Here is a 25,724-nt window from a genome sequence, read left to right as displayed (position 1 = left end):
ATTTCGAATTTAGTAATCAATATATTTTTTCATTCAATTATGAATTCGCTTCAGTAACATCCTACAACTACACAATAATTTATCAGCATTAGCTCTTAAATACTTCGGTTATTTCGTTCAATTGTATATTATCGCATGTAATTCAATTATATGTAAAACGTATTAAGGATGATACATTTTGAAAATATTTGGTCCGTTCACTGAATCCACATCACAAAACAATGAGTAGGTGAAGTTTATTGTTGAGATTTACATTTTCTTACAGCATCGAGTTATATAATAATAAAATATTTGAAAGTGCAAATCCATGATTGTTGTAATATTTTGAATTTCTATTTATGATTAATTAAGTATAATTTATTTGTTCTGTGGGTATACATTGTTTGTTGACGAAAAGCACGTCTCATTATTGGATACAAACTATATGCCTAATGACGTAACAGACCTACATATACAACAAATATACATAATATAAATTATATAAATATTAGCACAAAAGTGAAAATTTCGTTTATGTTTCTCATACAATTTTCAAATCAATGAGAGAAGTTTAAGATCGCGTTAATATAAGATTTATCATAGCTAAGCCGTACAATAACACTGTAATGTAGTTCTAGTTAAAACTGTTTACACTTAATAGCGAAATAAGCACTAAGGAATCGATAAAACTATAAAAAAAACTCGCACACGAATATTCACAAATGAACTAAACTAAAAATAGATAACTTATCATTAAGCCATACGAGTAGAGGTAAAATTAGTAGTAATAATCATTTAGCATCGCAGATGTTCATGTTTTTACGTTTTTGTGGTTATTGTAATAGGAAGTGGATCACATACGTGCAAATGTGTCACAATATAGTTCCTGACACTGACACTGACACTGACCAAACATGCGACTGCCTGCCAGATCTCTTATTCCACCACACGTGACTGTGAGATCTGTCGACAGCAAAAGCACAGCACAAAGCAGCTCCGCTGCACAGCGCCAACCTTTAAAAGGCGCAAAAAAACGAGAAGATTTACACGTTTAACAAATTAAAACTAAAATTAACTTAATTTCACATTGCTACAGTTGCGAGTACCACAGTTATATCGTCAGGTTTACCACCTAAAAGGAAATAAAAAAATATACATTATTATATTTATAGAATGTACAGCATTAAAACAGAATAGTGTGCATAAGAAATTTTTAAATGTAAATGGTATGTATGCATATACACATATACGCACCTGTTGCATTAATATTATTTCGTCGGGCATTAATTGCAAAAGGCGACATAAATTCGCTGTCGAAAGATAATGAGCGTGCCATCAACGCTAATGAGTTGGCGGTCATCTGCAGTTTCACAGGATCGGTTACGCCCTCGCACTGAAAAATTAAATAATAATTCAACAAAATTAAAAACAAAATCTACAAGTATGTAAAGTACATATAATGCAGCTTATGACTTGAATGAAATCAGCAAAGCGTTAAACATCTTTTACTCAAACAGTAAATAGCGCAGAATTATTTCACTTACTATTATAAACCAGCAAACTTTTTTCATTTAAATAAGTGAAATTGCATTGGTTTACAGATATTTTAAATATTGAATTTGCATTATGGCACTGTATTTTAACCAACCTCCTTGAGTACGTCGAGCAGCAAACGCTCAGGGACATTGTCAAAGACACCATCGGTAGCCACAAGTATGACATCGCCTTCCTTCACCGAAAAACTAAGTGTATCCGCTGAATCGGGACTATCGCTCAGTACGTTGTGACCATGTCCCGGTGGCGGTAGAGACAATTGAAATGGTGTATTAAAATAATGTTGTTGCTCTTCGGATTTGTGGATGATTTCACCTTGACGCACCACCATAAAACCACTATCACCGATATTCGCGGTGTAAACGGTACTATTTTCACGGTTCAACACGAGTACACATGCGGTGCTGCTGCCTATTATATAAAAGAAATATAATAAATTATGATTGGTAGGTAATGTAAAATTGAAAAAGGTGTTGGAGGTATTAGAAATAAAATAAAATATTTTGGAGCTGTCTCACAAATCTGCCTAAGCATAAACAAATAGGCAATTAGCTGTCAAGATATGAAGCCAAATGTCTACTGCGTCTGACTATATACTTATCCATATATATGTATATATGTACGTGTTCATTCCACATTCTATGTGCCTAATTTTTTATTTATAGTATTTTTACGATTATACATCTGTATATATGTACATATCGTCACCTGAAATGCAAAATAACGTATCATCAAAAAATTCGAAATTGAGTGTCTTATTGATTACGCTTCTTCTTCTTCTTAATTGGCGTAGACACCGCTTACGCGATTATAGCCGAGTTAACAACAGCGCGCCAGTCGTTTCTCCTTTTCGCTACGTGGCGCCAATTGGATATTCCAAGCGTAGCCAGGTCCTTCTCCACTTGGTCCTTCCAACGGAGTGGAGGTCTTCCTCTTCCTCTGCTTCCCCGGCGGGTACAGCGTCGAATACTTTCAGAGCTGGAGTGTTTTCGTCCATTCGGACAACATGACCTAGCCAGCGTAGCCGCTGTCTTTTAATTCGCTGAACTATGTCAATGTCGTCGTATATCTCGTACAGCTCATCGTTCCATCGAATGCGATATTCGCCGTGGCCAACGCGCAAAGGACCATAAATCTTTCGCAGAACTTTTCTCTCGAAAACTCGCAACGTCGACTCATCAGTTGTTGACATCGTCCAAGGCTCTGCACCATATAGCAGGACGGGAATTATGAGCGACTTATAGAGTTTGGCTTTTGTTCGTCGAGAGAGGACTTTACTTTTCAATTGCCTACTCAGTCCGAAGTAGCACCTGTTGGCAAGAGCAATCCTGCGTTGGATTTCCAGGCTGACATTGTTGGTGGTGTTAATACTGGTTCCTAAATAGACGAAATTATCTACAACTTCAAAGTTATGACTGTCAACAGTGACGTGAGTGCCAAGTCGCGAGTGCGACGACTGTTTGTTTGATGACAGGAGATATTTCGTCTTACCCTCGTTCACTGCCAGACCCATTTGTTTTGCTTCCTTGTCTAGTCTGGAGAAAGCAGAACTAACGGCGCGGGTGTTAAGGCCGATGATATCAATATCATCAGCATACGCCAGCAGCTGTACACTCTTATAAAAGATGGTACCTTCTCTACTACATAAGTTCTGCAGCTCGAACTATTTTCTCCAGAAGCAGGTTGAAAAAGTCACACGATAGGGAATCGCCTTGTCTGAAACCTCGTTTGGTATCGAACGGCTCGGAGAGGTCCTTCCCGATTCTGACGGAGCTCTTCGTGTTGCTCAGCGTCAGTTTACACAGCCGTATTAGTTTTGCGGGGATACCAAATTCAGACATCGCGGCATAGAGGCAGCTCCTTTTCGTGCTGTCGAAAGCAGCTTTGAAATCGACGAAGAGGTGGTGTGTGTCGATTCTCCTTTCACGGGTCTTTTCCAAGATTTGGCGCATGGTGAATATCTGGTCGGTTGTTGATTTTCCAGGTCTAAAGCCACACTGATAAGGTCCAACCAGTTTGTTGACGGTGGGCTTTAATCTTTCACTCAATACGCTCGACAGAATCTTATATGCGATGTTGAGGAGGCTAATCCCACGGTAGTTGGCGCAGATTGTGGGGTCTCCTTTTTTATGGATTGGGCATAGCACACTTAAATTCCAATCGTTGGGCATGCTTTCGTCCGACCATATTTTACAAAGAAGCTGATGCATGCTCCTTATCAGTTCTTCGCCGCCGTGTTTGAATAGCTCGGCCGGTAATCCATCGGCCCCCGCCGCTTTGTTGTTCTTCAGGCGGGTAATTGCTATTCGAACTTCTTCATGGTCGGGCAATGGGACGTCTGCTCCATCGTTGATTACGCTTCACTACTTCAAATTGCATACATAATATTACATATGTTCAACATTTTCAAGTTCTGCACTCAGATATAAACCAGTTTTAACCAATATTACAATTTTTTTTCACTCATGTTCCATTTTATTTCGTGTTTTATTCACGCCATTGTAAATTTCCGAAAATGTTGTTACGTTATTTTGCATTTCAAGTGACGATATGTAGGTACAAATTCATACATACAATAATAAATGATATATACATACATGATATACGTTCAACAATGCATTTTAATATAACAAATAAGAAGAAAGTGGTCAAAATAATAATACGTGAATGAAAGCATAAAGGGGGGAACATGAAATAAATGAAAATAAGAAAATGTGACTACATTTATAATCTATTTTTAATCTACTCATTATTGTGTTATGTTTTATTTTCACTAAAATGTTCAATGATCGAAGGAAAAACAAAATTGCATGTGATTCTGACGTTTTGGTTGTAAACAAATGTCGCAAAAACAATGTGAAAGCTGGCAGGTTTATGGATAAGTTAAATAAATTAAATAGAATGAATAAATTTAGCATTGAAAATGTGCAACGGAACTAATGATATGAAACCAAAGTAATTTTGCTTTTAATCACATTCAACTGAAAATTATATATTTACGGCTTCCGTATAAGTTGTATGAAGATCGCATCACTTACCTAAAATGGGCTTCTTTTGTTCTAGCAATTCACAATAACTATAAGCTAAGAGATTAACAGGTCGTTGAGGATTAAAATTAACACAATGGACTAGACGTTCACAAGTCTTCATCAGAAAAGAACTAAATTCACCGGGATCGATTCCATAGTTGCGCCAACCACCAACGCCATCAGCAACACCTGGAATTTATGTAAATAAATTTATATTTGTTTTTATAACAACGATTAAATAATAAATGCATATACATACATAGATATATGTAAACTTATTCGATATGTAAAAATTGTGATGTTTCACTGTATTAGATTAGTTTTAAAAAAGTGTAGGTGTTTTCAATAAATATTTGATCTGGCGACCTTATTGAAAACATTATAATCTATACTCTTATCGGCTCAATGATGTGATGCAAATGAAAATTGTACATACATATGTATAACGATATACATATGTTGACACATTGTATTTATTTTCCTTTATTAGTCCTACTTATGGAGAAAGGAAAATGATTAATAAGTTTTGGCAATTCATTTAAGAAATTGCACCGGTAGAGAATTTTTAAATTGTAATGAAAACACACTCCTCAATACTGCATGTAATGTATGAGAAATGATATTTAAGGAAAATTATTTGTAAACTTTTTGCTTTCCAAGCTGTTATTTCAAAACGAAATAATCAGAATCGTAGAAACAAGTAGAGCACGAGGTTTTGTAGTTCTGTTTCTCTGCAGATCAACTCATACACATGTCAACTTATGACGCAGTGACAAGTTAAGTCTGAGCTCAGTTTAATTGGAGGCAGACAGATAACAGACAAAAAACATTTGTTTGAATGTCAGTGCTTTATTTACTCAGCATAACAGGTACAAAGTGCACAACTTTGTCGAAGAGTTAAATCTCATATTCCAAATGTGTAACTCTTCTTTTCAGAATAAAAACTTAACACAAATTAACATTTTATAATTTGGTAAATTATAATAAACAAATTAAGTAGTAACATTTAGATTAGCATCCCCGGATTTCGGGGATAAAATGGGTGTCACTGGAAAGGTGGCGTTCTCCAGATCACTTTTTCAACTTTAAATGCAAATATCTTTAAAACTATAAGTCAGCGGCAACTAAATGTATATATTTTCGTGATCTGGAGAACGCCACCTTTCCAGTGACACCCATTTTATCCCCGAAATCCGGGGATGCTAATCTAAATCCCAGCCAAATTAAGTTCATTGTCATTTAATTTAAAGTTAAAATGGGGATGTTAGCATATAAAAATATAGGGTTTTGAGATATATTGACCTTTATTAATATGCCAAAGTATATTATTTTATTATTATATACAGTTATTCAGATATTTATTTAATCTTACCGAGAACATCTGCATTAATTGTAGACGTCTTGAACCAAGAATCTTCGCCGTACTTGCCAGGCTTATATTTGGAGGTAAGGAAGTCTTTGGGAAAGCCACACACTACAGATACAAAGTGCGGGCGTTGTTTCGAAGCACTGTTAACATTTGCTGTTGCATTGCTGGCCGTCTCCAACAACGTAGAAAATCCACTTCGCAACGCTCGCGAAATGACACGGGTTGTCCAACTTAATGAATGCATCAAAAATGTCTGCTTCCTTTTTGTCGACGAGTCACTAAGAAATGAGTTGGTTGATTGTAAACCAGCTCAATTTTCACATCGACGAATTTCAATCTAATTTTTTTCGAATTTGCTTTGATACTATGTATTAATTATACGTATAGATTTAATACATGCTTTTTACAATATTGTCAATGAATATAAAACACAAGGGATCGATGGGATGTACAGAGTCTGCATAATCATTTCGTTTTCGATTAATTCGTTGAATATTGTAATATTAATTGCTGACCGGAGCTTATTAAGGCTTGTACGGAGGATATGAAAAAAATCAAAACTTTTGTCAAGTTCACATTACCGTTTATGTAATATCTTCATAAAATCGTCATTAACTATACATATTTAATAAGCACATAACAATTCACGACACTTTAATATTTCATTGAATGTCATTTGATTTCACTTCAAATCGTCTCGATACATAAGGATACAATTGGAAAAGGATTTTATTTTAATTACGCGTGATATAAAATCGACAAATTCGACAACTTTACCCAAAAAATCCACCCAAAACGAATTAAAATAGACTGGAAAGTACAACAGGGTTGCACGCGGTTATATCAAAACATGTGACACATCTGGAAGCATATGAAAAACTATTGTAATAGAATATTGATGTAAGACAATATATAAAAAACATATTTCGTTCTAAAAAGTACAACGACGAATGGTAAAGCTAACAAAACTTTTGTTTTTAAAAATATTTCTTTATCAAAACATATCTCAAATGAAATAAAGACAATTATTTTGTATACAAATTCTGATATTGGCATCCCTGGTTAAATAAGTAGGTCGGTAAGTAGGTACAACGACAACCCCAGTTAAGGCAGTGATATGAAAGCTGTCAAACGCTTAAGATATTTATTTAAGTTTACTCTGCGTCGAGAACAGAAAATTTACATTAATTCCGCCAAAAATATTAAAAAAATAATTGTTATTAACCAAGTGTGAAAATTAATTAGTAACTATAACAAACTGCGAAAATATGAGCAGCAACAGCGGCAACATTACGAATGGTGGTGTTGCCCCACCTCAGGAGAAACGTGATTTACTTGCTCTTCTGAAGTTAATAAAGAAATACAATCTCAAGCAAACTGAGGAGCTCCTCTGCCGTGAGGCTAATATCACTAACAAGGAGCTTGAGGAGGTGAATGATATTGAAATAAATACACTATTAACATCAGCTCTAGGTGAGGGACAAGATCACCAAAATGGGTTGGCGGTTGGTGGCACCGGTGGTTCGGGCAATGACCCGGAAATATATGAAGCGGCGTACGCTGATCTCCGTAATTTTGTTGAAGAGTCCCTAGATATATATAAACATGAGTTATCTATGGTATTGTATCCTATAGTCGTTCAAATATATTTTAAACTTATTAATGGCGGATTCTCGGAGCCAGCTAGAAAATTTGTAGAAAAATATGGACCGGACTTGGATCATTACTATCGTGATGATTTACAGAATCTGCTCATGATAACAAAACGGTCTGATCTGGAAAATAATGATTTTGTTTCCGCTATGGAGCAAGACAAATTCGTTATTCGCATGTCGCGTGATTCTCACTCGTTGTTTAAACGGCATATACAAGATCGTAAACAAGAGGTGATAGCAGATATAGTTGCTAAATATTTGCATTTCGACACGTATGAAGGAACTGCCCGGAGTAAAGCTCAATGCGACGTAAGCTCTGGTTCTCTGATTGGTGAGGCAAAGCGAGGGGATAATAAAATTCGCGTTTACTATGGTCTTTTAAAGGAAGTCGATTATCAAACGCTGACTACTCCTGCACCAGCACTGGTGGAGGAGGAAGACGATAATGATCCTGATGCCCCGGATAAACCAAAAAAGAAAAAACCAAAGAAAGATCCGCTGTTTTCAAAAAAGTCAAAATCAGACCCTAATGCACCTGCCAGTGATCGTATACCGCTTCCCGAAATGAAGGATGCTGATAAAATGGAAAAGGTAAAAGCTTTAAGAGAATCTTCTAAGCGCGTACCACTTAATAAGGATTCACTACCGTCAGTATGTTTCTATACAATACTGAACTCACACAACACCGTTACTTGCGCTGAAATTTCGGAAGATTCTACGATGATGGCAGTAGGTTTTACCGATTCCAGCATTAAAGTATGGTCACTTACTCCAGCAAAATTGCGAGAAATGAAAAGTGCTGAATTACTTAAAGACATCGACAAAGATGCCGAGGATATTAACACTCGCATGATGGATGATCGCACAGGAGAATCTTCACGAACATTCTATGGACACAGCGGTCCCGTCTACCGTTGTGCTTTTGCTCCAGAAAAAAATCTTTTACTGTCTTGCTCCGAAGATACTACAATACGATTATGGTCTTTCCACACGTGGACTTGTATAGTAGTATACAAAGGTCATCTGTTTCCAGTATGGGATGTTCGCTTCTCTCCACATGGTTATTATTTTGCTTCATGTTCATATGATAAAACCGCACGCCTTTGGACGACGGACTCAAATCAGCCACTACGTATATTTTGTGGTCATTTGTCTGACGTTGATTGTGTTCAATTTCATCCGAATTCTAATTATATTGCCAGCGGGTCGAGCGACCGAACCGTGAGATTATGGGATGTTTTGAACGGGCAGCTGGTGCGTCAAATGTGCGGACATAAGGGTCCCATTTATTCCTTGGCATTCTCGACATGCGGTAGATATTTAGCCTCTGGCTCCTCGGATCACACAGTACTTGTATGGGATCTATCACATGGGCAACTTGTTGCGTCACTGTTGCGACATACAGGATCTATACACACAATGTCATTTAGCCGAGATGGAAACGTTCTTGCCGTCGGCGGGTTAGATTGCGTACTGACTCTGTGGGATTTCTCAAAACTAACTGAGGAGTATTTATCACAGAGCGGCGGATCTTCACACAATCCTGATCTTAACGATAGTGAAACGTATTTACTGCGATCTTATCCCACAAAATCCACACCCTTTCTGGCATTACATTTTACACGTCGCAATTTGCTACTAGCAGTAGGAATGTTCAAGTCGTCCTAAAAACAGCAGCAAAGTGCAATTTTAGTTTAAATAAAAATAGTTTAAGGTATTCAAAATATTATGTAATTGTAATTAATATATTAAGTATTCTTTTAAAATGTTTAATAAATCGGAACGAACTTTTGAGAAAAATTCTAATTCGTGTATTCCATTTGTACACATTCTTCAGCCGCAACATGAGTAGGAGAAGAACCATCCATCATATGGTCATTAGATTCACTATCTAGTGAGGGCTCATTGCTGAACATTTCTGTGGGCACAGTGGCTGGCGCACGATCTTGTACTAGCTCCATGACTTGTTGGCGAGACTGTAAGTGTCGTTCCACTTCTGCCGCTGACATTTGCATTTGTTGTGTTTGTTCAAAATCAGTATTTGGATGATGTTGATTGACAACGTCAATAGATGGCGGTTTAGGTGTTTGAGAATTTTCAGTCGGTTGAACTTGTGGCACTTTCTTTTTGCGTCCGCGTGTGGAACCAGTACTAACACCACCTCCTTGATTAGTCGCTGTGTTTTGTTCAAGTTTACGCCTTTAAATACAAATTTTCAAATTTTGTTAGATATATCCCAGTAAATGTTGTTTATTTTAATCTTACTTTTTTGCTTCCTTGGTAGCTTCATCTTCCGACGATTCAGTCTCGTCACTTTCAGAAGATGTATTTTCGGGTTTCTCATACTGCAATAAACGGTCTAACAAAAATGCTCGATCGCGGGACACTTTCAAAAGCCGTCGTTGATTAGAACGCAGAGCATCTTGAAAGAATTCATTTTCCTATAGAATTACATTTTTTAAATTTCTGATTTTATATGCTTGTGTAGATATACTCACATAAATTAGAAACTTAAGCTTGCGTTTTAGGTACCGATACTGTGACTTATAGTCCACGGCGTTGGGTGTGCTGGAACTATTTCCTCCGCCATTACCACTACCAATACCTAAACCTGACTGTGTTTGTTGTTGTTCTTGACTATCATCATCTGAACCAGAATCATCGTCCACATTGGGATCAGTTTCGTCGTTTTGAGCAGCTTGCTGATTCGCCATAGAGCGGCAGTACCAACCCGAAAGCATATCCTTTATAAAGGATTAAAATCAGATTATTTGATGTGAAAAAATAATAATAATTCGACTTCTATATGTGTGTATATAGATATGTCCATAACCTTAACAACCACTTCTTTCACATTACGGAGTCACGAAAATGCAAAATAGCACATTTTATTAAAAATAAAATAGGCTCAATTTATTACTTGCCAACAAACTTTCCGAACTGTGTAGGATATTAAATAAAGAAATAAATATAAAAATGATAGAGTACACAAAATGAAAACACAAAATTATACAGATGGAATGTTTTTGTTGACACTTGCATTTGACTACCTTATCGACAAGATACGCCTTATCTCTAGTTTGCACGCAACAAAGGGCCGCCAGAGAACGTATATCATAATATTATATTGCGTAAATATGTATGAAGATGTATGAGCGTGCATACATATCGACGTAGATTTTTGCGAGCACGGAAAAATATTTTAGAATTGACAAATACATTAGGGGTATTCTCTTGCTCTTGCAAAACCCGGTGCACGGTGCAAGAATTGCAGATTTACAACGGCACAACAACAAACACACGCGGAAAAATATTTGCAAGGGCTGTAAAATATGTCAGGCCCAAAACCTATGTGTATTTGCGTGCAATGTCACGCAAAAATATAATTGCAACCCTGTTGTAGTTGCCATTTTACATAAAGACATATTACGTCGTTAAATTGTTGAGGAAGATAAGTTTTAAATGGATTTTATTATTTCTATTTAAATTTTAAAGATTTCTTACAGTTTTTTTTTCTTAAAAGAAATTGCGCCAATTCACAATAGCCATGCTTAATAGTCATTCACAACAAATTGACCGAATTAGCCATTCATATATCACTAGATTCTGCAATGGGTGCTCTCGTGCTCTTGTATATTTCGGTATAGTATTTTTGCAATCTGCAATCTTGCAAGAGCAAGAGAATACCTCTATTATTATAAATCGACAACAGCTATGTTGCCACTTTTCTCACTTCTTTCTGTGAAGAAAAATCAGAAAAATGTTCAATTTATGATTTTTAGCTTTGTTGCCACTTTTCTCACTTCTTTCTGTGAAGAAAAATCACAAAAATGTTCAATTTATGATTTTTAGCTTTTGCCATCGTCGCGAAAAGACGCTTGTAGGCAAAGGCATGCTCGGGGAGATGTAATGGTGTTTGCTTTTATGAATAAAGCGTTGCCTGTTGAAAGTGCGCTTGCGTTCATGAATGAAAATATTGTTTTTGTGTGTTTTTCTACAAATTTGGACGTCGGCTATTTGGCTGCCATATTGACTTGGGACGCCGCTGATGCTATTTCAGACATTTGTTTTTGTAGAACAATATTATTTATTTTTATATGACATATTTACATGTGTATGCATATAATATTTGTAATTTTTAAGGGTGACATATTTGCTTGTGTACGCATATGTATACAAGTATGTAGGTTTGTGTATGCGTTATTTGTGTACCAATGTCATACGCACATATTTATGTATGTACATATGAGCAGCGCGTACATGTTATTATTGTCAATATGATTTGAATTCGCGAAAGCGAACATCAACACATACTTATGGTCATGATACATGTGAATATAAGCTTTGAATGATAAAATATACGATTTATGTACATTTATCACTATTGCAATATATTTCATTTTTTTAATATATTAGGTATGATAGTTTGTTATACATATATGTATGTACATATGTAATGAATAATGAAATAATTTAAAAAATAGGCTTTATTTCCACATTAACTAAGAATATTGCTTTGAAAAAGTAATCTAATTCAAATGTATTCAATTGCACATGTATTCATTAATATGCACAAAAAGAATTCATACGAATACACATGTTCGCACATGAACGTATAAAAATAAGTATAAGAAAAAGAGCGAACATACATACATATGTACATACGTCTGTTAGAGCATTATATAGTTTTGAGCATAATTTTTATTCCACGCTCAGCTCTGTTCAAGCGAAAATGTTAAAATTCTGCTGCCGAGCTGGCAGTGGTGGAACTCCTCCATCTCGACTGAGCCAAAAATATTTTTACGTTCTTCGCGCCGTGAACTTTTTTTATTATAAACGTTCTCTGTCTATATTACACGTTCTCTGACATGATAACTCCAGGATAGGAAACTAAAATAAAGTGATTAACTAAATTTAAAAAATGGAATGCTTGCAAAAATGGCTCACTAAACTTACCAATTTTAATGTGGTAAAATACAAACCCGATGTCCATAACAAATTGTATTTGCTTTTTTATAGCAACTTCAACATGTTTTTTCTATACAGCTAGCTTTTAAATAAAACACTTTATTATAGCAAATGGTATTTTTATTTCATTTACATTTAAAGGTAACAAAAAATTATTAGAATGTATTTAGTTTGTATAAAATCAATTCAATATTAGTATATGCATACTTCGTTAATTCATTTGGATTCATATCCTTTAATGCGTCGTTTTTATACACATATTGCGACATTTTCATTTACACTCTACATGGAATTACCTTTGTATATAGTCAAAAGAAAAAAAAAAAAAATCTCTTCATGGGATTCTTTAAATGGTCCAAAAAACTCCTGCTAATATTTAAAGGAAGAAAAAAATAAAAATGGAACTTATTCGTCAGTTACAAATCTCTTACAAATAGTATAGTTTTTTCTCAAGTGCATTCTGAGGAGGCTGATAAAGGCTAGTAGCCACTAAAGTTGCAAGTTTCTTGGCATATTGGCATACAGCTGGAACACGTGTGGTTCCTGACCAATTGTAATACAGATGTGTCATCTTATATGTCAAAAGTTGCATTTGATCTGGTGTAAGTCGTATATTGCTGTAAACAATATTATAGCTTGTAGGAGACACTGTACCTTGGCGTACTGACTGCGATACAAGGAAGAAATCATACCGTTCCGGTAATGTTACTACATCGTCGACTATAGTACCTGGGGTGGGATTCTGACCACGATTCATAAAAAATCGTGTGTTAATTGATTTTGATACCACAACATAGGCAAACATTGGAGGTTTCTCTGACCCACAACGCTTATACTCTTGGTCGAGTTTCTCCACAACATCTTTAACTTCATGCTCATACACTTGTCGTAGTGAACCTTCGCCCACGCCATCTCTATAGAATAGAATGCGGGTTGGTAATTTATTTTCATGTTCTCTGCGGTATTGCCGCAATGCTTTAGTCATCATTGCCCAGAGGCTGTTTGCCAAAACATCGTGTGAACTGCATTCTGCAACCGTGCTGTAAAAAGTAGCATTTGTTTTCATATCCATTGATGCTACCAAGGCTCCGAAAGCTTTTGAACGATCTCGTGTACTTTTAGCCACATCATAGCCAATTGTCATTAAACCAGATAGTGGTAGGTCTATCATCCATGGGGTATAGCCCAACTTACAATTAATTTGTATAGCGACCTTTGTGGCTATGCTCATTAGACCACGCTGATTACCAGCCGATTTTTGGGTTATTACTTGAGTAGGGATGGCACGCTCCAAGCATCCTTTCTTTTTTATTGAGGAATAACGCTCAGCGTTATTATTTGGTACCAAACAAAGGATGAGTTGTGGATCTTGACGACTACAGTCCTCCATTGCTTGAATATAAGAATGATTCCTGTCGTCATATAACATAACTTCTCGTGGCCTACTGATTCTCATCTGCATACCACTTGCCGCTCGTATTAAAGATTCAACGAAATTCCTCAATTCTCTGGAATTTCGGTTCGTAGCTATAACAGACCAACGTTCTAGTCCTCGAGATGGAGTTGTAAACAAACCGTTTTCTCGAAAATAACGTGTCCAATCGGCTTGAACTCCGGCTGACTCCTTCCTGTGTTCGCTAAATACAATACGTTGCGGTTCCAAAACACGTCCGTTAAGTTCAACCAAATGACGATCTAGGGCCATATTCCAATCGTTTAGTACTTGAACACTAGCTTCGGTCTGTTGGAGTCTTTGATTAAATATTCGCAAACGATCTATACGACGATCAGGATTCATACGCGTATGATCCGCCATAGCTCTCATAAGTTGAAAATTGCTGCGCATGGTGTCCGTTAGACCAGTAGGTCTGCACAGTTCGGGAATCAATATTATTATATCACTGCTTCCTCCTCTCATTGCTCTATCTTTTGCTTTTGAAATGAGTAGCGGTTGTTTTTGATCGCGGATACGAATATGATATTTTTGGTAATAATAGTCAATGAATGACACTTCCTTCTCCTTACACTTAAATGTTTTTGTTGGATTTTTGCTGAAATCAACATCATTAATCCGATAAGTTTTATTATTATAATCAGTGAGAACTGTAAGCCCCAACACATTACGACGAAAATCTTCCTCGAAATCCCTAGCGGTTTCTGTACACCTCTTTAAAATGTCATAAACAGTTTCAGTTCGCATAACTTTATGAGCGATTTCCGCGCAAAGTAATATGTCTCTCTCATGTTGGCGAATTGATGTTTGATAGCCTGGCCAGAGTTGCAAACGGTACTCTCGCAAATCAATTTTTGCTAGCGCATCATAAAAATTTCTACCGACTAACTGCAATTTGAGACCTTCCATGGAACGACGCAAAATTAAATTCAAAATCTGCAAAGATTGCCACTCTGTCATTGAAATGACACCAACATACTTTATAACAATAGTATAGTTGTCTCCAAACTTGGATTTTGCTCGAATTACAGTTTTTTCTTCTGCTAATTTACAAGATGTAAATAACTTTGTACCATCATACAAATATCCTCCTAAAGTTGCACGATGTTCTGAAAGCATTCCACCTCGAACACGCCGTAATTCAATATGCGGTGAAAAATCAACGTGATATTGAAATATGCGCCATGTTGGTTTGGTTAACAAACGATAGTAGTTAGTTTGTAATGTAACTGGTGCACCTCCACTACCCATTTTTGTTTGGATATCAGAAGGACGTGTATGGACAATTTCATAACGCTCACGTTTTGACGCGTTATCACCGGCATCCGTACCGTCTCCTCCACCACTTCTTGAGCCAGCCGAAGTTGATGGCTGTTCATGCTGTTCCTTACGTGAATTTTCATTCCGAGATGACTTCGAACTTCTATCTGGTGAAATTGGTTCTTTTTTATATACTTTGGACGGTCGCGGCTCATCCGATGGTTCGCGTTCTCTGCGCCTTCGAGAATCGCCTCCTCCAGCGCTGCTAGGTAAAGTTTCTTGAGGTGAACGGGACCCGGAGCCCTGTTGTTCTCGCGATGGACGTCGACGACCACGGCTTTGATCCTCAGACATATTTTTTTTAATTACACTCAAAACGTGTTATTTTTATAAATTATTAAACTGAACTGACGCGAAGCCAAACTTTTGTTAACACAATTTTATATGGATTTTGTGTATCGTATGTGGACAGTAGTTCCATCTTGCGGTCCGCAAGCTAAAAAACTAACGAGTAGAAAAACAGAGTTACCAAGCTTATAATAATCTTTAAAATACAAAACTGGAGAATTATTTATATCAGGAGAGACCGTATATCATAGAGGAGAATTTTTACCAGTGGTGTTTGAACATATTTTTTTTTGTTACATTTATATGCAAAAAATTATGCAAATATGATTATGGTACACGTTCTCGGCAATAGTTTCGGTTAGAAGTGGTATTCGACGAATAGTGAGCACATGTGGACATGTGGACGATTATACCGACCAAAAAATGGCGAAAGCCCACGAAAAGTTGCAATTGGTGAACAATTATTTTGATATAAATTCAATGACGAAATTGTAAACATTACAGAAAACAATGACAAAAACAGATCATAACAAATTAAAAACGGCTGAAACGACATTTAGAAATCATTTCATCCCTATTGGAAAACCCGTTAAAATTGAGAGAACGTTTTAATAATAACGGTACATGTTTGTGCTTAAAAAAATTGGGTGCCCTAGAACCCATATAACTAAGAAGCCGTTTGTAACTGAAGATAATACCCCGGCTTTAGTCCTTGCAATTTGCAAAATTAAGAAATATTCGGTTGTACCCGAACTTAACCGTTTCTTACTCGCCTTATTTTAGCCAAATTTATAAAAAAAATTATGTGTTTACTTATGAATATTAATTTTTGTCATATTTTCGTGAATCCACTGGTCTACACAGTTCTTTAGATCAGTTCCATTCATGAGCTCTTCTCGCTTTCCATTACCACCTTTTCTAACGAAGCCTGCTTCACCCTTTAGCAAAACTCCAACATCCGCCATTTCACTTCCATTTACTGATGAATTCTCACGAAAATTTTTAATATCCAAATGTTGTATTAAGTTTTTCAAACCCTCCGTACTGATTTTGCGATTTAAAAATGCGGCTAGTTTCAATATGACACCCCTCAAATCGGAAACCATATCTTCATAGTTAAGGATGAGTATATTTGAAAGATGGCGATGCTCAAGCGCTTCACTTATGTGACTGTAGTATGGCAGCCAGGGGTCTAAAAATTAAAATGTCCTATAAGTACATGAAATAGAAGAATTTTAACCAAGCTAAAAATCTTACTTAATCCCCTTGAGAAGTAATCCCAATATCGGCGGAAATCACCATTGTAGCCTTGAGTGCGGAACAACCGATTCAAATGATAATAGGAAACTGCTACATCTTTGGGATTACGCAATACATATATTACCTGAGTATAATTGTTATATAATTAAATATAGTATACTTATACGAAAACTGTTTGATTGTTTCAATCTTGAATACCTTGCACTTATTCTGCATAACACTTGGAGGCAGCAAAGAAAAGGGAAAATGTGTTTTTATAAAACGTCTCTTATTACATGGCCACTCGTCTAGAGTTTTGTACCCCGATCTGGAAAAGTGTTCAATGAATTCTAGTTTTTTATTATCCCCAGAATTTTCAGCTGCCAACTCAGCTTTGACTTCAGGATGAACGAACAATGAAAACCTAAGCAAATAAAAGTACAAGTAATATACATATGTAAGTTAGAACCATGCGTGTGTATAACGGGGTTAAATAATTACTCAAAAAATGGAAAGCGTTCTGAGAGATGCTCCTGTTTGGCTGCATCAAAATCTAAATTATGTTCCAGTAGCCAAACTAACTCCTGAGTCCACGTGGTTCCAGATCGTGGAACTGTTGCCAACCAAATATCATCCGGACGTGCACAAAAATTATAAAAATTTTCCGCTTCCAGCTTGTATTTGTGAGGAAAGAAATATTTTTCAGGACCCACTTGCACAAATCCTGTGCGTTCACCTAATAAAACACAAATGTCACTTAAAATCCAGAATTTAACAACAAACACGTAGAGTACCCTTGAAATACTGTAGCAGCTCAGTATTTATTTCGGGATTAACGTCTACGATCTTATACGGAAAAGTGTACATCTTTTTCGATTGTGTTAACCGATTCATCGCTGGCGGTAAACTAAAATTTATTTAAAATAATTTGCTTGAAGGTACTTTAGTTTGAGACGATTGTAGAGAAAGTTTGCTGAAAGTGCATATTTAAAATATATTAAAAATAGAAAAAAACTTACAATAAACAATTTTCATTGCTTAATGGGCTTTGCTTAATTGCAGCTCATTTTATTATTGTTGTTATCTATGCATATAAATGCGGGAACTTAGTGTAACAACCGGTTTTTTTTTCAGTTACAAAATAAGAGCGATATTAAACTTAAGTAATGTGTGAAGAAATTTAGACAAATTTATTATTTTTACACGGAGCAGTAATTAACTAACTGCGAAGTATATAGTAATTGTAAAATTATGTATGTGTATGTGTATAATTAAAGAAGTTATTGTAAATCATGGGTAGGTGTGTGGTAAGTATAACGATTTCATATTCGAATAACAATTAACAGTTGCATACATCACTAACGCAAATAGTCCATCAAAAATGGTTTATCGTCCGGTGCATACGGTGTTAAGGGCACGTCATAAGGTAGCGGGAATGGCGGTATACCATCACGCACATGTCCTAATGGAAACGTCTCCTCTCCAGTCTGAAAAAAAAGACTTAATGAGTCTACGACATACATAATTACTAAATCTTAGATACATACCACGAATCTCGGTAAGAAGAGCACGCCAGCTTCAAAGTTCAAAATTCTTAAAGACGATGCTATGTTAACATTTTTGTTGAAGGCTCCCCATGCTGCTTTCGATAAATTTGCCGAGGTTAACATAAACCAGTAGATTGACTGGTCCTCCAATTTCATGCGTGTATAAGATTTAATGTGCGGCATAGCTTGCGAACGGAAACGTTGTTTCGAACTCCATTGGAATAGATGCCCACGTAGCCAAGACTGTTTATCGTTAGTATTTGCGCCATATGGTAAACATCCACCACCAAGCAACCCATCATGACTGCTGTTAACGTTGGCGAAGCTAGGGTATATCATTTTGAAAGGTGGGAAATGTGTAAGCCCTTGTGCTCCGGAATGTTTTCGCAGACTGTTAAGAAAGTCATGTTGTACCCATGATTGTATGTTTGGACCAAGAGAACCAATGCTAGAGCTTTGACATATTACGGGCGTTCTCGCATCGACAGTAGTACAATGCTTTTTAAGCAATTCTGCGACACGTGGATGTCCCCAAGGGTAACCACGCGGACCCTCGCGAAAACCACCAGGCGCGGAACCGATGAAAAAAACACTTAACAGAAAAAAGTAAAATAATTACAAGAACAAAAGCATTATTTTTTTGCTATCGACTCACTTTATCGAACTGAAATCCGTTTTGCGTATTCGTGCTATCCAAGGCTGCAATTTTGATATTTTATATTCTACCAAATACAACATAAAGTCCTGTCGGAAGTTTGTGGGGCTTTCTCCGGCTGTGGTGTCCACATCGGCAGGTAATGGAGGTAGTTTCGGACTTATCCAAAGGCCTTGCGTGCGATTGTGCCAATCGTCTTCATATAAATTTGCCGTCGAAATTACCACACGCATACTTCCATCCGTATAGCCTAGAAGCATTACTTTGGCGTGAGATGTAGCGAATGCTGTAGGCATGTTAACTTTAACTGCCGTGACTTCCGGATGTGTTTTAGAAATATTTGCTAACTCCGGTGTTTCATCGCCATAAAGAACAAGTAACGGAGTGCCCCTGTAAAATATTTGGTCATATAGTGCTAATTATCAAAACTATCAACTAAACACTTTTTTCTTAATTAGTAAAAAAAATGATTTATTTACATTATACCAGCGAAATAATAGTGTCCCAGTAACCAGCCAATATCCACCATAAAATTAATTTGCACGGATGATTCAATTTCACCAAGACTCTCATCAAGGATTTCTATATTGAATATACGAAAAAATATAATTATATATATAGATTGAGAATGATGCTAAAACACTTTGAATACAACCTAGTAAAGTTATTGTTAATGGCTCATGATGAGTGAGTTTTGAATCCGTAATAGCAGTAAAGAAAAAATTATAAGGTGCAGCGCGCTCTAGCTTTTCGGCGGCATGACCTTTTTCCAGAACAACTGGTATGTAATCCTTGACGTTTCTTGTTATTTTGACTTTTTTAGATAGTTTGGAATTATCCATAGAAGAGGAGTTTACGTTGACAGTGGGTGCGGCGTTACTTTTAGAACTGCCGGCCTCGGGCGACTTACTTCGTTTAATAGGTTCTTGCTAAAAGGAGCTGTATGATTATACCGATATAAATGTATGAAAATATGTCTTACTTTTGTAGTACCACCATCTAATCGGTGACCACTGCTGTTTATATCACCATCCTTAGTTTTTGATGTAGTTTTGCTACTTGCTGTACTGCTAGGACCTGCTTTTGGAAACAGTTTTTCGAGTAATTTCAACTGAGTTTCTATTAATTCCGCTGTCATAAAGAGTTCATCAGGAATTACATACTTCTTGGTTTCTGGGTCTAATCCTTTTGCATATATCTCGTCCACTGCAATGTTTGGAATTATAATTTACATATATACATGTTTTATTTTGTAAGAAATACTACATACAATGAGGATGTGAAAATTCCCCAAAATGTATGGGATTTTTCCTGTAACACTGCTCGCCATATGGACATTTTTTTAGCTTTGTAGTCATTGAGAATTCCAATTTTAATCAGGTAACAAAATCGTTTTGAAATTTGCAAATACTTAATGCGAAAAGTCTACAAGAAACAACAAACAGTTCAAGGAGTAATAGAGATGCCAACATTTGAAAAAAAGAAACTATCACTAGAGAAAGTATATCCGCAGCGATTGTAAATTCCTTATATGGATAATTGGTGTGCAAATAAACGATAACTGCATACTTATCTAAACAAATTAATTACAATTTTATTTTAAGATAACTTATCCATAGCAATTTTAGATTTCACTTTTGCAAACAGCAGTTTTGAATTCGCCTTACCGATTATATTTCTTAATACTATGTATCACTCTGTAACTTGCTATATCGCTTTTCATATTTTAACAACAACGCAATTATATTTTGACAGAGAATAAGTGCAGTTGCATTTTATATTTTCAACGAAGTTAAGATAATGTGAATTGCTGACCTTTGGTTGCAGCTACAATTGTGAAATTTGAGATGTGAGTAAAATGAATTGCGTTAAATAGGCGAGAGTTTTATAATTGCTTATACTTTCTTAAAAATTAATTATGAGGCAGTAATGTAGATGTTCTTTGTGCAAACATCCAAGCTAATTATGGAACTACTTTTCGGCAGATTTTCAAAATCAAAAACATAATCTTATAATGGCTTCTAACAAAAAATAGCAGGTATTATCTAGCCTAAATGTATTTGCAAAAAGTATGTAAATATATATTTTATGCAAGGCTTCTTTGTGGCTGCCACATATGTATGTATCTTACTATATTACCTGCGACACTCAAGTAAATAGAAGTTGTAGGGGGAAACCCGTCAGTTGTTGCATTTTATTATGATGCGTCACTGTATTATTGTTTCTGTTTTCTCTTCTTATCCCAGCAAATTATAAGAATCAAAACAAAAAAAAAATAAATACTAAAAAATTGATTATTCTTCGAAAATAGCTGCAACATATCACAAATCTTCAAAAACTACAGAAAACGTGGAACAGTCGTAAGAAGACACAGTCTTGGGTTGAAGTTGGAAACTTTGTTACTTTAGAAGTGTTAACAATCAAACAAAATGCCTATTCTATACAGCGTAATATCTCGGGGCAGCACCGTGCTGGCTAAATATGCGGAGTGTGTGGGAAACTTTGCCGAGGTCACCGAACAGATAATCTCTAAAATCGCAATGGAGAATCACAAATTGACATATTCGCATGGCGAATATTTAATACATTATATATGTGAAAATCGCATAATCTATATGTGCATCACAGACAACGTAAGTACAACGCATTTGCTTAAATAAATGTGTAATAAAAGCCTAATCTCTTTTGTAGGAATTTGATCGTACACGAGCCTTTTTATTTCTGGCTGACATTAAACAGAAGTTTATACATACTTATGGACTGCAAGTGGCGACAGCTATTGCCTATGCAATGAATACCGAGTTTTCGAAGGTACTGGCGGAACAAATGACACATTTCAGTCAGTCGCGGGAGGTGGACATGATTTCGCGAGTCCATGGCCAAATTGACGAATTAAAAGATATAATGGTGAAAAATATAGGTATGTTAAAGTACACAATAATTTATCATAGCGTAAATAAAACTTTGTTTTAGAGATAGAAATTATTAGCCATAATATCTGTAAAATAGACTTACTTAAAGTAAAATGTCTAATATGTTACACGTTTTCTACTTATAGATAGTCTTCGTGATCGAGGCGAAAGATTGGAATTGCTTGTGAATAAAACGGAAAATCTTAGTAATAATGTGAGTAACAATATTACTGAATTTGAAGAAGCTTCTTTATCATTCTTTATGGTATTTTTCAGTCTGTTGCATTCCGTAAGGCATCACGTAATTTGGCACGACAAATGTTCTGGAAAAAGGTTCGCATCTATGTAGTGGTGGTGTTAATAATAATATTTGTAATCTATGTGATTATAAGTATGTTCTGCGGTGGACTGGCATGGCAGAGTTGTGTTGCAAACTGAAATACTGCAAACGTTTTCCATGCAAATTTATTCTAAATACCATACGTATTTACATTTTGAATATCACATATTTATATTAAACTAAAATCTTTGTTTTACTTTATATTATTTTTTTTTTTACCATCATTATTTATGTATATGCATGCGAATATGTATTTAATATTCCGAACAATAATTCTTATTGTTATACGTTGTATGAGCCAAGGCGCAAAGCATTGTAGATGGGTCATTGGCTAAGTTCAGCATAAGAAAATAATCACATTTACTGATTTAAAGTGCACACGAAATAAGAGAATATATACAATATATATTTTTTGTACATACACATGTAAAAAAGTATGTATGTGCTAAAAAAGCGTTATAATATAACATTAAATAAAGCAGAGATATAAATTTAAATATAAAGTACGAAAATAATCGCTGGAATTCGATATTTTATTAAATATGTATTTACATTCGTTGTAAAAGCAAAAGAAATCATAAAGCCAAATTAAACTGTTTAACGAGTTATAAGATATATATTAAATATGTGTGTAAAAGACAATATGCAAGATAAATATCTCATTTTTGTACGCCAACGTAAATTACATCACCACGTTTTATTTTCCCTGCCTTACGTAGCCCCAAATGTATGCCCAACACGGGACTCGGATTATTCTCAAAGCAGCGATACCTAAAATCAGTTGTTGCAACGGCATACAAATATTTTTGTTTCGTGAATAGGGAACGTGCTACAAATGCTACTCACGTTTTTAGCGTTTTCAAAGGATTATTCTCAGGGTCGCGCTCACCGGTCTCCGGATTGATATTGGGCAAAATGCAGCGACGGCACGGCGCCACTTTGCGAAACACCGCCTCACTGCCGACTTTAACCCAGTCGTAAGAATCCTCGGCGTATGGCTCGTTCTTATCCATTTTTAAATAAAAACCGCCACGGAACTGAATTGGTTTTATGGGGCGCGGTAGGCGTTTATTGAGATCATCAACAGAAGACAAATTCATCATCATGTAACTGGTAGCATCAGCGAAGGCACCCTGAAAATGTTAAACTCTGTCTTCTATCAATATAATTTACAATGTCTGATAAGAAATTAACAACAGCGGCTGTACTCTCATTAAGTGATAAGATAATTTACAGTTTATGTCGTAAAAATTCTTGTTTGCCAAAATAATGTAAATATACAAATGTATGCATTGAGCGGATAGCTGAAAAGGTTTGCCTACCGTGTCCGATTTTTTGATGTGCGGCTCTTTGGCCAAATCCTTGTCGATTGGCTTCAGAGGCTCCTGATATGGGTGATACACAAGTTTCAGACCACTCTCCTGACCAAGTATAAATTGTGAAAACCACTTGTCATACTTTTCGCCACACAGCATCGCATCCAGTTTGGCACCAAACACAGCTGTATGTATGTCTCTGCCCGGTGCTTCTTCAATTAGCTTCTTGAAATCCAACTCTAAAGTCTCCATGCCTGGTGCATTGATTTCGAGTTTTGTCGGTGTGACCAGTCTGGAGTTTATCAGCACCATCTTGGGATAGCCACGTGCCGTTATCATTACGTCATCTTTGTCGACCAGCATCAAAGCACGATCGCGACAACCTTCATAGCGTAGACCGAGTACTTCGCACTCCAGTTCAGTGCCCTCTGGGAATTTAAGCGGCGCACAAGACTTGATTGGGAAGAACTCGAGCATTTCTAATGTACCCACACGTTGCCATTGCTCCGGTATGGCATTCTCTTTCCAATATTTGTAATACAGATAGGAGGCACCTGACACTGCGGTCACCCCAACCCCTATGCCGATGCTCAACAGCAGCTTAGAGGAGACGCCAGTGGCGGGATCTGTGTCAAGAAAATGTAAAATGAAGCAATGCGTGTAAATTTGGCTGAAATAAATCTTATTTTTTATTACTGGACATTGTGCGCAGTTTTTGTGGGCACTTTTGTGATACTAGTATCTGTAATTGAAGCTGAAGTGCACTTGTTTATAATTTGCTGGAAACTTTTACAATGTTTAATTGAAGCCGTTAAGTGTAGAATGGACTTGTTAGACTTTATTCGAATATTTCTGAAGAGCAACTGAGAATCCCGTATGCAATGCGCAGCTTTCAAAGCTTTTGCCTATACGCTGAAGACAGATGGAATAGTGTTCTCACTGCGCTGCTAAAATGTATGTTTGTATGTACGTATGTGTTTGCAATCCAATGTTTTGTCTTCTCACAAAGTAAAAGCGCAAACAAAAGCGAGTCGGCAAGGGGTTGTGGGTGTATCAACGCCCCTTTTAATAATACTTGCTCTCTAAAATACGATTGTGGCTAGTGAAATACCATCAGAAGAAAATATTATTACATTATTTATCAGCTTTCTTATCAACCGGAATATTAACCTTGAATATCAACCGGAAATGGAACACCTCGATAGCGTGTTTGAAGAAAAATAGTATAGGGTATTCCTTATTCCTCAAAATTATTTGTTTGTTGTAGGAGAAGAAAAGATTTCCCAAATAATTGGAAGGAATGTTGTTGTTGTAGCGGCAGAGAAAGTGATTTCGAAAAATAGTGACCTTGGCCGCATTAAAATCCGGGTCCGTTCCAGTTGCTTAGAGCCGACTGTTGTGGGAATGGAATGGGAATTTTAAGGACTATTGTTAACAATGCTTGATAGGGCTTTCCGGTTACATAGATCCGTTTGTGGAGAAGACGGATCTATCGCTTTGGTTGTCGCTGTTGAGAATGCAGAATCAATTCGCTTAAATTCGGCAGTAACTTATTTTTTAATTCCTTTTGCTGGTAGTACTCTCTTATTTACGAGGTGCTACTGCCCACTCAACCTGAAGCAAAACAGAGTATACAAAGAATCGATATAGTCCTATAGATATCAGAGTCCCCATAACCATAAAAAGGTACTACATCCGACGTAGAAATAAACCTCAGAACATGGCTGGATTTAAGAGTGTTACCCTTTTTACCCTCCCCGAATGGAAATGTTATTTCACTGTAAGGTGCAAAGTTCGTCTTCAAAAATGTATACAATACTTCTTAACCCTTATGGGGTAACGTGTTTTTTGGCATCTTTAAGAAGCCTGTTGAGTCCATTATTATTAGGGTACCATAATAACTGAAATAATCATGACATTACAATAGCTATTTTCTAGTCCATTAAAAACATGAATTTTTTAAATTTCATAATTGAAAATTATGTAAAGTGTCAATTTATTTTTATAAGTTATAAGAATGGGCAATACAATCAGTAGTAATGGGTCACAAATTCACTGTCGAACTTTTTTTTCATTTGCCACCTTTTTTCGATTTGGGAA

The 25,724-nt window shown here is 36.2% G+C and overlaps 8 protein-coding genes across 11 annotated transcripts; 2 read left to right on the top strand and 6 right to left on the bottom strand.

The window, feature by feature from the left end:
- Position 1: 1 nt before the first annotated feature.
- On the bottom strand, positions 2-6,737 carry LOC120773988 (protein phosphatase PTC7 homolog). Its single transcript, XM_040103251.1, has 5 exons — positions 5,935-6,737; positions 4,572-4,751; positions 1,628-1,944; positions 1,234-1,372; positions 2-1,111 (listed from the first exon to the last, which is right to left on the bottom strand). Exons 1-5 carry the CDS (start codon positions 6,173-6,175, stop codon positions 1,062-1,064), a joined length of 927 nt encoding a protein of 308 aa, XP_039959185.1. The 5' UTR covers positions 6,176-6,737; the 3' UTR covers positions 2-1,061.
- A 342-nt stretch (positions 6,738-7,079) lies between these two features.
- Positions 7,080-9,346, top strand: LOC120774863 (transcription initiation factor TFIID subunit 5). The gene has a single exon (XM_040104692.1). The coding sequence runs from the start codon at positions 7,200-7,202 to the stop codon at positions 9,252-9,254; it is 2,055 nt and encodes a 684-aa protein (XP_039960626.1). The 5' UTR covers positions 7,080-7,199; the 3' UTR covers positions 9,255-9,346.
- Positions 9,342-10,619, bottom strand: LOC120774864. Of its 3 annotated transcripts, none has more exons than XM_040104693.1 (4): positions 10,420-10,619; positions 10,085-10,330; positions 9,852-10,027; positions 9,342-9,785 (listed from the first exon to the last, which is right to left on the bottom strand). In XM_040104693.1, exons 2-4 carry the CDS (start codon positions 10,325-10,327, stop codon positions 9,389-9,391), a joined length of 816 nt encoding a protein of 271 aa, XP_039960627.1. In that variant the 5' UTR covers positions 10,328-10,330; positions 10,420-10,619; the 3' UTR covers positions 9,342-9,388. The 3 variants fall into 3 exon arrangements, with proteins under 3 accessions (XP_039960627.1, XP_039960628.1, XP_039960629.1); XM_040104694.1 differs by having other exon boundaries at positions 10,511-10,613; XM_040104695.1 differs by having other exon boundaries at positions 10,507-10,611.
- Positions 10,620-12,656: 2,037 nt separating this feature from the next.
- LOC120775926 (protein piwi) lies at positions 12,657-15,727 on the bottom strand. The gene has a single exon (XM_040106331.1). It carries the CDS (start codon positions 15,619-15,621, stop codon positions 12,982-12,984), a length of 2,640 nt encoding a protein of 879 aa, XP_039962265.1. The 5' UTR covers positions 15,622-15,727; the 3' UTR covers positions 12,657-12,981.
- A 448-nt stretch (positions 15,728-16,175) lies between these two features.
- On the bottom strand, positions 16,176-17,924 carry LOC120775928 (luciferin sulfotransferase). The gene is made up of 6 exons (XM_040106334.1): positions 17,874-17,924; positions 17,649-17,761; positions 17,356-17,590; positions 17,074-17,278; positions 16,873-16,999; positions 16,176-16,807 (listed from the first exon to the last, which is right to left on the bottom strand). Exons 2-6 carry the CDS (start codon positions 17,746-17,748, stop codon positions 16,425-16,427), a joined length of 1,050 nt encoding a protein of 349 aa, XP_039962268.1. The 5' UTR covers positions 17,749-17,761; positions 17,874-17,924; the 3' UTR covers positions 16,176-16,424.
- LOC120775927 (probable tyrosyl-DNA phosphodiesterase) lies at positions 17,888-20,495 on the bottom strand. The gene is made up of 7 exons (XM_040106333.1): positions 20,327-20,495; positions 20,039-20,262; positions 19,712-19,985; positions 19,536-19,638; positions 19,057-19,446; positions 18,402-18,993; positions 17,888-18,341 (listed from the first exon to the last, which is right to left on the bottom strand). Exons 1-7 carry the CDS (start codon positions 20,412-20,414, stop codon positions 18,213-18,215), a joined length of 1,800 nt encoding a protein of 599 aa, XP_039962267.1. The 5' UTR covers positions 20,415-20,495; the 3' UTR covers positions 17,888-18,212.
- Positions 20,496-20,795: 300 nt separating this feature from the next.
- LOC120775930 (vesicle-associated membrane protein 7) lies at positions 20,796-22,509 on the top strand. 2 transcript variants are annotated; one of them, XM_040106337.1, is made up of 6 exons: positions 20,799-20,905; positions 20,984-21,094; positions 21,368-21,689; positions 21,748-21,976; positions 22,115-22,182; positions 22,245-22,509. In XM_040106337.1, exons 3-6 carry the CDS (start codon positions 21,486-21,488, stop codon positions 22,404-22,406), a joined length of 663 nt encoding a protein of 220 aa, XP_039962271.1. In that variant the 5' UTR covers positions 20,799-20,905; positions 20,984-21,094; positions 21,368-21,485; the 3' UTR covers positions 22,407-22,509. The 2 variants fall into 2 exon arrangements, with proteins under 2 accessions (XP_039962270.1, XP_039962271.1); XM_040106336.1 differs by lacking the exon at positions 20,984-21,094 and having other exon boundaries at positions 20,796-20,905.
- Positions 22,510-22,822: 313 nt separating this feature from the next.
- Positions 22,823-24,493, bottom strand: LOC120775929 (mitochondrial amidoxime-reducing component 1-like). Its single transcript, XM_040106335.1, has 4 exons — positions 24,321-24,493; positions 23,631-24,250; positions 23,155-23,441; positions 22,823-23,079 (listed from the first exon to the last, which is right to left on the bottom strand). The coding sequence occupies exons 1-4, from the start codon at positions 24,325-24,327 to the stop codon at positions 22,968-22,970; spliced, it is 1,026 nt and encodes a 341-aa protein (XP_039962269.1). The 5' UTR covers positions 24,328-24,493; the 3' UTR covers positions 22,823-22,967.
- Positions 24,494-25,724: the final 1,231 nt, after the last annotated feature.

The sequence above is a fragment of the Bactrocera tryoni genome, chromosome 4 (genome assembly GCF_016617805.1).
Source record: "Bactrocera tryoni isolate S06 chromosome 4, CSIRO_BtryS06_freeze2, whole genome shotgun sequence".
Taxonomy (NCBI): Eukaryota; Metazoa; Arthropoda; class Insecta; order Diptera; family Tephritidae; genus Bactrocera; species Bactrocera tryoni.
Note: the sequence above shows the minus strand (reverse complement) of the source record. Positions and strands in the feature narration are given on the sequence as shown.